This window comes from Euleptes europaea, chromosome 1 (genome assembly GCF_029931775.1).
Source record: "Euleptes europaea isolate rEulEur1 chromosome 1, rEulEur1.hap1, whole genome shotgun sequence".
NCBI lineage: Eukaryota > Metazoa > Chordata > Lepidosauria > Squamata > Sphaerodactylidae > Euleptes > Euleptes europaea.
The window spans coordinates 77,413,456-77,424,343 of record NC_079312.1 but is presented as its reverse complement, the minus strand read 5'-3'; the positions used below and the strand labels follow the sequence as shown (position 1 = coordinate 77,424,343).

Sequence of the window (10,888 nt, the reverse complement as noted above, 5' to 3'; positions counted from 1 at the left end):
TTGGTAAGCTGCCTCCAGCAGGTTCTTCAGAGGGGCAACATGCTTTTTTCAAATAAATAACCCCTCTCCTCCCCCAATAACATTTCATGTCTGAAGAAGTGAGCTGTGGCTCCCGAAAGCTCCTACCCTGCCAGAAAATATTTGTGTGAGTCTTTCAGGTGCTCCTGGACTCTTGCCCTTTTCTACTCCCAATAACATTGAGAGCAGTAGCAGAAAGCCTGGCCTCCCTCTCCGCCACCTAGAACCCCCTGCGGCTTCTCATTCCAGCTGCTTTGTGCCCAGGTCAGGCTGCCTAGAGCCTGAGTCACATCAGAAGCGACCCAATGGCCTTCCAACGAACGCCAGTTCCAGATGCACAGAGACACCACTGCAGGGCGTCCCACTTCGTACGGTTGCCAACTCTGGGCGGGGAAATACCAGGAGATTTAGGGAGTAGAGCCCGGGGAGGGGACAGACCTCATCGGCCTATAATGCCGAAGAGCCCACCCTCCAAAGCAGCCGTTTTCTCCAGGCGGGACCACTCTCTGTCGCCTGGAGATTAGTTGTAATCCCGAGAGCGCTCCAGGCCACACCTGGAGGCTGGCAACCCGACGTTCCTCGCCTGCAGACCGCTGCCAAACTAGCCCAAGAGGAGGGTGATGGGGAACAAAAGCGCTGCTTACCTTCTGAAGCCGGACAGGAACTGCAGCGGCCAACAGCGAAAGCGAAAGTAGCAGGACCGGGCGGGAAGAGGAATGGGGGGGGGGGAGAGATGCCCGGCTCAACCATGGGATTGTGTAGCTTCCCCCGCGGCCCCCCCCCCAACTATGTTCAGTGCCGTTTACAAGCGCACATGGGGTTGTCCTGCAAATGAACGAGCTCCTGCGGATCAGAAAGACCTCAAGGAAGGAACGAAGCGGGCGGGGGGGGGGGGGAGAGAAGGCCTCGGACTTCTCCAATGCAGAGCAGTCCAGGATCAGCCCTTCCCGCGATACAATCGCCAGTCCGGTCGCGCGGTCAAGGGAACCCCGTTACACATAAGACAGCAAGGTCGACTTCCCCTGACTGTGGAAGATCCACTGATTTAACAATCTGTAATAACCTCTTTTCCTTTCTGTAAATGTATTGAAAATGTATTAGGACAGCAAGGAATTAGTTTGCTGCTGGGCAGAATAACTCTGTGTGTGTGTGTGTTGAGTTTCCAGGGGAAGAATGTCTGCCTGGATACTAGCTAGCTGTGTGTGTGTGTGTGTGTGTGTGTGTGTATGTGTGTGTGTGCTAAGTTAGTAGGGCAGTGATGGCAAACCTTTTAGAAACCCAGTGCCCAAACTGCAACCCAAAACCCACTTATTTATTGCAAAGTGCCAACACGGCAATTTAACCTGAATACTGAGGTTTCCTCCCAGCTCGGCAAGGGGGGCGGCGGCGGGGAGTCCAGGGAAGGGGGGGCGGCTTTAAAGGGCTCCGCGCTCCCTTCAAAGCCCCCACAGCCCCCGCGCGTGCCCACAGAGAGGCCTCGGCGTGCCGGACTTGGCACGCGTGCCATAGGTTCGCCAACACGGTAGTAGGGTAAATGTCAGGGAAAGTTACGGTGAACAATAACAAGAACTGGAACTGGAAATAACTGCCTGAGCTCTCGAGGCTCCAGTCTTTGTAAACAACCAGATAGGCGTGGCACGGTGACACGTCCTGTCAAAGCATGGAAATGTAATAAAAGTTCTCGCCCCAGTATAACCGGGGCCCAGTTATCTTGCTTGCTAGAGCCACTGGGGGACCAGCTGGAATAAACTGTTTTTCTTGAGAACGATCTCGGGTCTCTCTCCCCCCCCACGAACCCCCGTTTGCCACATCACACGTGTGCTCAAAACTGTACGCCTAGAATAACTTAGGTCCGACCGGACTCCTTTGCCTAATGTGTTTCGAGCTTTCACCCAATAGTTTGACTGCATTCGCGGTGGAAAAGGGCAAGGGACGGAAAGGAATGTCAAAAAGGAACTCCGCGTTCCGACTGCCCTCTAGAGTCCGGCAGACACCGGCTCGGCTGTGTTGTTGTTCTCTGGCTACGGCCAGGAGAGCTAGAAACTTAATTTAAAGTGGAGACGTGATGTCGGAATCCAATGAAGGATGTGCTGATGAGAAAACTGTCAAACTTGGCTTCTAAACCTTGACCATCCTGCCAATGGCAACCTGCCAAATCCGCCATCTCCAACTCTAGCATTAACAGAGAGGGTGGAGACCAACAAAAACCAAGAGCTATGTCACTTCTGGCAACCAACCTACCCTTTTGTTTTCAGATTATAGTAATGGCGTCCAAAAAAAGAAAAGAAAAAATGACACAATTTTTCTCATCCTGTCTAAGGCACAGTATGGACCTCATGCCAGACACGTTTGGGCCTATTTGGCCTTCATCAGTGGTCAATTAAAACCCATGTTACACCTGCACACATTTACAGAAATATATACATATACAAACAATTTAAATCAAACCAGGCATGTATATAGGTTGTATACTATATTACCAATTACTCAAACATCTGGTAAGATTGACTCTAGTTGTAATAAAGGTAAAGGTCCCCTGTGCAAGCACCGGGTCATTCCTGACCCATGGGGTGACGTCACACCCCAACGTTTCCAAGGCAGACTTTGTTTGCAGGGTGGTTTGCCAGTGCCTTCCCCAGTCATCTTCCCTTTACCCCCAGCAAGCTGGGTACTCATTTTACCGACCTCGGAAGGATGGAAGGCTGAATCAACCTTGAGCCGGCTACCTGAAACCAACTTCTGTCGGGATCGAACTCAGGTCGTGAGCAGAGCTTTTGACTGCAGCTTAACACTCTGCGCCACGGGGCTCTTCTAGTTGTAATACTGGTTTACATATGTCTCCCTTATACAATGTGTGCAGTTATCAACCTAGTAAAGCAACATTTCATAATGCTCTCCCCACCACATTTTTGGGCAGATTGGCACAAACCGAGTCATTACATTAGAACTGGATTAACACATATCGATGTATAATTGTATAAACCTGGTATTTCTTATATGAATTTTGAGAGAATCTATACTGGCCCCTAAACAAAAAGAAAATTGTATTACAGGTTTTTAAAAACTTGATTACTCTTGTTTTACCTGACAGCAAAATGGTTGCCCAAACTAATATTTTTGTGTTCTCCTACCTCAATACACCCCCTGCCATGATCCTAAACCTAAGGCTAATGAGTAGAGCAGTCTTTAGGATTTGCTAGCCTTTCCTTCACGCATAGGCCTCAGCCTGGTTGCCAGTTTCCCTGCAGGGCTTACATTTGTCAGGCAGCATCTATGGATTGACTCAATAAAGGAAGCCACGGCCTTCAATTTGCAGGATAAGAGCAGGGCTGTCAAAGATAGGACATTTTGGAGGACTTTCATTCATAGGGTCGCCATGAGTCAGAAGCGACTTGACGGCACTTAACACACACACATCTATGGATTTGACCTGGTGAAAAATGAGGGAAAACAGGCACCAAATGTTGTCAAGGAGGCAGGCCCTAACAGAGACTGCATAAGGCCCCGCACAGAGTAGATTCTTCATTTCCTGAAGCTGAGCAGTAGTGAAGCTGCTTTTGAAGAGGGTTGATCCCTCACCCCATGGTGGGCATGAGTTAGGCCTGCTGGGATCAAATATTGAGATAGGAATTAAGTATGGCAGTCATGTTAAAAAGCTGTTGTTTTCTAGCGAGCTTCTTTCTGGGTGAGTTTTGCCCTGTTGATTTGTAGTATCCCCGTATTGTTTCATTTTTATGACTGTTCTATTTATTTAACTATTCTAGTATTTGTTTAATAAACTGTTTCTCATTTACTCTGCTTGGGTGCTTAAAACCTCATATTTGGTCATATATCAGGGCACCCCCTTACCAAAAAGGGAGCTGCCTTGGAGACAGGGAGGATGCTCTGGGTTCTTTCCATCAAAGACCTAGAACCAGAGTGGTGGCAGCTAGTTAAAGCCCTTGTCTGCTCCAGGGCTGGAGGGGGGAATCCTTGGAAGGGGCATCGTGTCCCCACATGGCTCTGCCCCTTTCTGTGACACCCTTTAATTTCAGACCGCAGATCTTAACACTGAACGATGAGCCTAGAGTTCTGTGAACTCTAGAAATGTAATGTAGCTTTGAAAAGCAGTTAGGGTTGCCAACTCTGGGCTGGGAAATTCCTGGAGATTTTGGGGGTAGAGCTTGGGGACTGGGTTTTAGGGAATGAAGAGTTTAATGCCATATTGTCCACCCACCAAAGCAGCCATTTGCTCCAGGGAAACTGATTTTTGTAGTCTAGTGAGGAGTTGAAATTTCTGGAGATTGCCAGGCCCCACCTGGAGGCTGCCAACACTACATCCAGCATTTTTCTGATTGCGAATTCTAGTTGTACCCAAGCCTAGCAGGGATAAAAGACCAGCACTTGTCTTTTTTCCTTCTCCACTCACCTTTTTACAACCAGTTTCCATCTTCCCTCTGCAGCCACAGATGACATCACAGAGTAAACCTATTAAGTTCATCCTCTAGGACCATCAGAATTCTCTCTCCTGCTATTGTACAGTGGGTTCACTGCCCACAGCCTGTGTCTTCAAATAAGCCAGCCAATGAGTCCAACATCCCCTTTAGAAGGCCCTGTCTATTTACTTATGTTGTATTTAGGTCCCACGGGGGAGAAAAGCAGGGTATAAATACATAAATAAGTAGCTCCCCCTCCCCATGTACATCTCAGAATTCAGAAGCAAACCAGACATGTTAAGCAGAGGTGGTTTTATTGTGGAAACACAAATGGAAAAAGACGCCCCAAGTTACATTAGATTATACAAAATACTTAGAAAACAGAGCCACCCCTCCCTTGGCACATGATAGTCTCTCCCCCACCCCCAATACATACTGTACGTTCGGTTGAGCAACTGCAACAATGCACATTATTCGCTGCCTTCCAGCAATGAAAGCCAGCTGCAGGATGCTTACTATGTATATTGAAGCTGCCACTACAGCCACCCACTATGCACAGTCTTGACATCCTGATTTCAGATTTTTTAAAAACAACTCAAATTGTGTTCCCAGACACTAAGATTTGGTTCAATGTGGATTCTATTGCTGCAAAGCAAGAGGGCTTTGCAAAGACGTGGGGAATAAACTATATGAATTTGCTTGTATAAAATCACATTAATTAAACATGCTCTTGAACAATTTGGCTGTTTCAGCTGGAATCATCAGCATAAAGTCATAGACTCCAAATGTGGGACACAGCTTCCCAAGGGGGTAGAAACAAGCATAACTCCCATCCATATTAAGTAATGAAGAAACTTGATGTCTGATCATCAGCTTTGCAGACAGCATCGTACTTTTCTAGGTTGGCTCCCTGCCAGCCTCCAGCACACCTATGTCAGTGTTTCACCTTTTGTTACCTGCCAAAAGAAAAAAAAGTTTGCTGAATTATAAATGTAGTTTCTTAAAAGGGTAGGGGAGAGAGAAGAGCTCTAATGTCTATTTTAAAAAAATTATTGTTAACAACGGTTCTTGTAGGTTATCTGGGCTGTGTGACCGTGGTCTTGGTATTTTCTTTCCTGACGTTTCGCCAGCAGCTGTGGCAGGCATCTTCAGAGGAGTAACACTGAAGGACAGTGTCTCTCAGTGTTACTCCTCTGAAGATGCCTGCCACAGCTGCTGCCGAAACGTCAGGAAAGAAAATACCAAGACCACGGTCACACAGCCCAGATAACCTACAAGAACCGATGAACTCTTGACCGTGAAAGCCTTCAACAATATTGTTAACAACATTTGTATCCTGCCTTTCTGCCTTTACAAGGGCCAAGGCAGCTAGCAATTTAATACAAGTACAATTACAATGAACAGAAACCGAACATTAGTTGTAGTACACAAAAACACAATACAATGACAGCATTTAACCAGTACAGCTATCACACAGGATACTTCCTTCAATTTGGCTGATAGCTACGGTAAGTTCTATGTAACCTGGGTGGTAATTAGCAATATGTGTGATAGCTGTATTTGTTATAGATCACGATGTGTAGCTGTGCTAGTCTGTCTATAGCAGTAGAAAAGAGCAACAGTAGCACCTTAAAGACTAACAAATTTTCTGGCAGGGTATGCACATTCGTGAATATAATACAAACAAGAATATAATACAAATAAGAATACTGGACTTTTGCTCTTTTCCACTGTACTTATTATATTCTTGTTTGTTGTAGAATCACAAGGTCACAGTTTGAAGAAGAGATATCAAAATGGGAAATTAGCTAACAATTTAAAACATACATGATAAAATTACATTATAACACAAACATGCATCATTAGAACAATTTTTAAAATAGAGTAAAAAATAGAGGTAAAATATGTACAAAGCATAAAAACATTGGTTAGGAAGGAGGGATCATCGAGGGAATGCAGAAGGAAACAAAAGTTTTCACCCACTGACAGAAGACGGCAACAGAAGGGGACAGACGAATCTCCGTTGGAGAGAAGTTCCAGAGTTTTGGTCCTAGGAACATGCAAGAAAAGAGCTCTGGAAAGGTCACAGAGGGAAAGTCACAGGATTGGGCTGCAGAATCTAGCATGTGCTGGTCCAGTTCAAATGACTAGATTAGTACACTCTGGGGGGAAGAGAGTAAACATCTTTACAAAAGGACACTTCCTTTGCTTCTGCTGCCTCTGGCATGTTCTCTGCAGAGGTGGCACATGCATTTTCTAAATAAAAACAGAAAATGCTCTGCCTTAAGAAACACTAGAAAATCCTGGTTTATAAAAGTAAGAGGGGCCCTAGAGATTCAGCAAGAACCTACTTGGAGAGTGAGGTGGAAGAGAGAAAGGTCTTGGCCAAGAAGAGCGGGGTAGTAAGTGGAAATAATAAATAAATAAATAGTTTAAATGTGCATAATGTGTGTGTGCTTTCCCAAACGATTCACTTTAAGGAAGAAACTGTTACCACAGTTGACAACTAGGACAGCGGGGGTTCTATTTTTTACTTTCTTTGATGTTCTGTTCACGTCTTGAGAGGAACATAGACTTCTCTTCTGCTTCATTTCTCTACCAGCCAACAAAATGTGTATGCATTTTCTGCTGAGTCAACAATAGATGCTTTATCCATACACAATGCAGCAGCCATGCACAAAAGTCTTATGCAGTTGAAATGTGGTAGGGTTGGGTCAGAGCTGGACTCGACAGACCATCCCAGCCTCTACTATGCCATCACAAAGACAGTTACAAAAGATGAGCGGTGTAGTGACCAAGTTTGCAGATGACACAAAATTATTCAGGATGGTGAAAAACAAGGATGATTGAAGAGCTCCCAGGGGATCTGCATGAATTGGGTGAGGGGACAACAATGTGGCAAACGAAGTTTAACGTAGTTAAGTGTAAGGGGATGCACGCTAGAACAAAAACCCCAACTTTAAGTAAATGCTAATAGGGTCTGAATTTGCTAAGATGGAGAGGGAAAGAGACCTTTGGGGCCACAGTGGTTTATAAAATGCATGGGATAGAGAGTGAACAGAGATAACTTTTTCTTCCTCTCAAAATAGTAGGACATGGGGACAAACAATAAAGCTGAGGGACAGTAGATTCAGGACAGACAAATTGAAGTAATTCTTTACTCAACGAGTGATTAAAATGTGGAATTCACTACCATAGGATGTAGTGATGACCACAGGCATAAACAGCTTTAAAAAGGAATAGGTCTATCAGTGGATACTAGCCATGGTGACTAACAGGCAGTAAACCTCTGAATATCAGTTCCAGGAGGCAACATCAGGGGATGGCCTCAGCCTCTATGCCCTGTTGTTGGCCCCCCAGAGTAACTGGTTGGCCAGTGTGTAAGACAGACTGCTGGACTGTCTGTCTTACACACTGGTCTGATCCAGAAGGGCTCTTTTGTTGAATCTTTCCCATATTGATACACACTTCAAGTTTTTAGATTTTTTTTGACAGGGGGAGGGGAGAAGAACATTCAAACATGCAGTGCCCCAGCTGCAACTTGTATTGACCCATTTTAGGAAAATATTGACCACTGCCCAGTGTATCCCATTGACCCCACCTGGGCTATAACGAAAGGCGGGGTTAGTGAGCAGAAGCCCATTCTAAAGGGGCGCAGAGCAGCCAAATAGGAGGATAAAGAGCCGATAGTAACTAGAGAATGGGAGGCATGGACGATATAGTGTGAAAATGAACTCAATATGGGAAAAGTTAAAGGATATGTCTTAATCTAATTCAATTTATTTAGAAAAGATGAAACAGTTAATAGTTATGTGATGATAAGTAGATTACTGTTAAGATTAAATGAAATAAATATAAAGAATGAGAAATTAAATATAAAGGGGAATGTAGAGATATTAAAAGGATAGAGGTGGGTAGGGGGGAAGTTGAAATAAAGTTAACAGCTATGAGATTGATTAGATAGGAACTGTTTATGTTATGTAATTTTTGATGAGTTTATATAATAATAATAATAATAATAATAAAAAAAAGAGCAGATAGTAACTGTGAGGTCGGCACGACTGTCTTCTGGGATTCCCCCAGCCGCTTCTTTAATGGCTAAAGAAAGGGTCTGGGAAGAAACGGGCTCACCCGGGCCTCGATGTATTCAATCCGCCTCTCCAGCGCTGTCAGCTTTTCATTGAGTGTGGCCAGGCGGGAGCGGCAGGACATATCTGCAAGGGCAGAAGAAGAGAAAAGGAGGTGAACTACCAGGAACCATCCCCAACCCCCCCTTCCCCCTTGCAGCCAGAAGGCCCCGCACAAACCCCGCCCGGGCCTGGGGACTACAGAGCCCTCTGGGTCACCGCTGCCAGAAGGAAGCCGGGGCGGTGGCCGTACCGAAGGAATTGAGGAAGTCCGCGATCTTCTTGATCGAGCTGGTGATCACCTCAATGTACTCTCGGTTCGCCCAGTCCTGGTGGATCTCTCGCTGCACCGGATCCTCCTGAACCGACATGACCGCCCGCAGCAAGACCCTCCGTGAATTACCGCGCCTGCGCACAACACTCACCCGTCTAGGCCGGCCTTCCTCTTTTCTCGCAGTAGGCCGAGAGCAGCAGTGCGCAGGCGCCCAGGTTTTGCCCCACCCCCGCACCCCCCATGATAGCGCTTCTGCGCAGAGCTCAACATCGTTTCCCCAGCAAAATGCGGGCGATGAGCGTCAAGTCAGCCGAGGAACCGGCAAGAGGAGGGTCGAAACCCCAGTGCAGTTGTAATTCCCTATGACGGGAGCGCTTGTCTACGCTATTTGCCTCGTAGCGATTATGATCACCGTTTATTCTTTTTTTTAAATCATGTTTTCATTTAGAATCAGTTGGAAGGGTCCAGCAGGGTCATCTAGTCCAACCCCCTGCACAATACAGGAAATTAACAACAACCTCCCCCCCCACACCTCCAGTGACCCCTACTCCATGCTCCGAAGATGGCCAAGATGCCATTTCTCAAACTAGATAGTTATCCATCAGTTATTTCAGCCAGTCCTGTGCTAATTTCCTAACATGTGGTTGCAGTACAGTGGTGTTAATTTTGGTTGCTCATTTCTCAAACTATGGCAGTTTTATACAGGTTCTTCCTTTCCTCGCTCTTGTAGGAGTGGGAGACTTGAAAAGCAATGTTTAGCAAATGGATTTTAGATTTTAAGAATCTGAAAGGAAAGGGATTTAAACAGTGTCCATGCGGCCTCTTGTATGGCAAATCCACCTTGGTGGATTTATAAACCAGCAAATATTTATACAGCTGTTTAAGCATGTTGTATAATTTCAGAGTTTATAGTTGTAATTTCAGAGCTTTCATCCTGAAAGCTTGGATAAATTCCCTGGGGGTCTTTTTATCCTTGCAGTGTAAGAGAGCACAATACAACTTTGAAAAAAAGTCAGACACTATCATCCACATTTACTTTCCACTTTGGCATCAAAGCATCACAGAACACTTGATTTTACCAGAAATGTATTAAAATAGTATGTCAGATCCAATGCTAACCCTGTATAATACAAAGGTTAATGTTACATAATCCTAATTTACAATACAAAATGAGTTAGCAAATCTTCACATGCATGGCAGTATTCAGGCTGAACATTTTTTATGCCAATCTATCTTCGCAGCAGGTAGAGAGAAACAAGCGTAGAAAATAACAAATTTGACAAAGAAAGAAGCTGAGGTCCAGAGCTTCACTCTTTAAAGATTTTAGGTGCATTTTCCTTTTGAAACTATCAATGCAAGATGGTATCTAATCAGGGAAGTGCCTTTTGTATTAGGGTAGGATATTGGGGTCTTCCAGAAGATTCTGACCTAACTACATGTCTCCCAACTCTTTGATTCACCCCAATACACTGCCAGCTAACTTCACTATACTAGCACCTCTCCATATTACCAATATTCAATACTATAACAGTGCAGAATTATTTCAGCTGAAACTGGAATTTCAGCTAGGAACCAGTGAATTAAACATGTAATTTAAATAATTTCAACACGCTTATTTCAACCCTTAACATTTCAATTAGTGAGCATGTGTGCTTCTCATGATCAGCTCAAAAATCTACAGGTGATCTCCTACCGCCAACTCAAATTTGCACATGTGAGAAACAGGTCCTTTTGGTTGTTCTCCTATTATATGGAATTAGCCTAGAGACAAGTAACTTCACCATTTGGGTTTCATAAAGATGGTACATTCTTTATCAAGCTTTTAAACTGAAGGAAGTTATGTTTTCGGCAGATGCTTTTGAATTGGGTTTTTGTATGTATTGTTTACTTTGCTGTTTGGCTTCAAATTGCTGAATTGTTTTTAAATTGGTTTGCTGACAGCTAGAGCCAGTGTTGTCGGATTATGATCTCTGTGTGTGCACAGCTTTGCATGCTCATTTAGCATAAAACTCACTGGCCAGCTGCTCTGTCTCTCCACCTCATAGAGTTGTTAA

The 10,888-nt window shown here is 44.8% G+C and overlaps 1 protein-coding gene across 1 annotated transcript; it reads right to left on the bottom strand.

Moving 5' to 3' along the window:
- Positions 1 to 4,726: 4,726 nt before the first annotated feature.
- BRK1 (BRICK1 subunit of SCAR/WAVE actin nucleating complex) lies at positions 4,727 to 8,988 on the bottom strand. The gene is made up of 3 exons (XM_056858283.1): positions 8,814 to 8,988; positions 8,565 to 8,647; positions 4,727 to 5,389 (listed from the first exon to the last, which is right to left on the bottom strand). The coding sequence occupies exons 1-3, from the start codon at positions 8,929 to 8,931 to the stop codon at positions 5,363 to 5,365; spliced, it is 228 nt and encodes a 75-aa protein (XP_056714261.1). The 5' UTR covers positions 8,932 to 8,988; the 3' UTR covers positions 4,727 to 5,362.
- Positions 8,989 to 10,888: the final 1,900 nt, after the last annotated feature.

What these genes read in the sequence shown, in the direction of transcription:
- BRK1 (XM_056858283.1), bottom strand. Translation starts at nt 8,931, where the DNA reads ATGTCGGTTCAGGAGGATCCGGTGCAGCGAGAGATCCACCAGGACTGG. An exon ending in GGACTTCCTCAATTCCTTCG is followed by an intron (nt 8,648 to 8,813) that starts GTACGGCCACCG and finishes CTGCCCTTGCAG; the next exon opens with ATATGTCCTGCCGCTCCCGC. An exon ending in TTGAATACATCGAGGCCCGG is followed by an intron (nt 5,390 to 8,564) that starts GTGAGCCCGTTT and finishes TTCTTTTGGCAG; the next exon opens with GTAACAAAAGGTGAAACACT.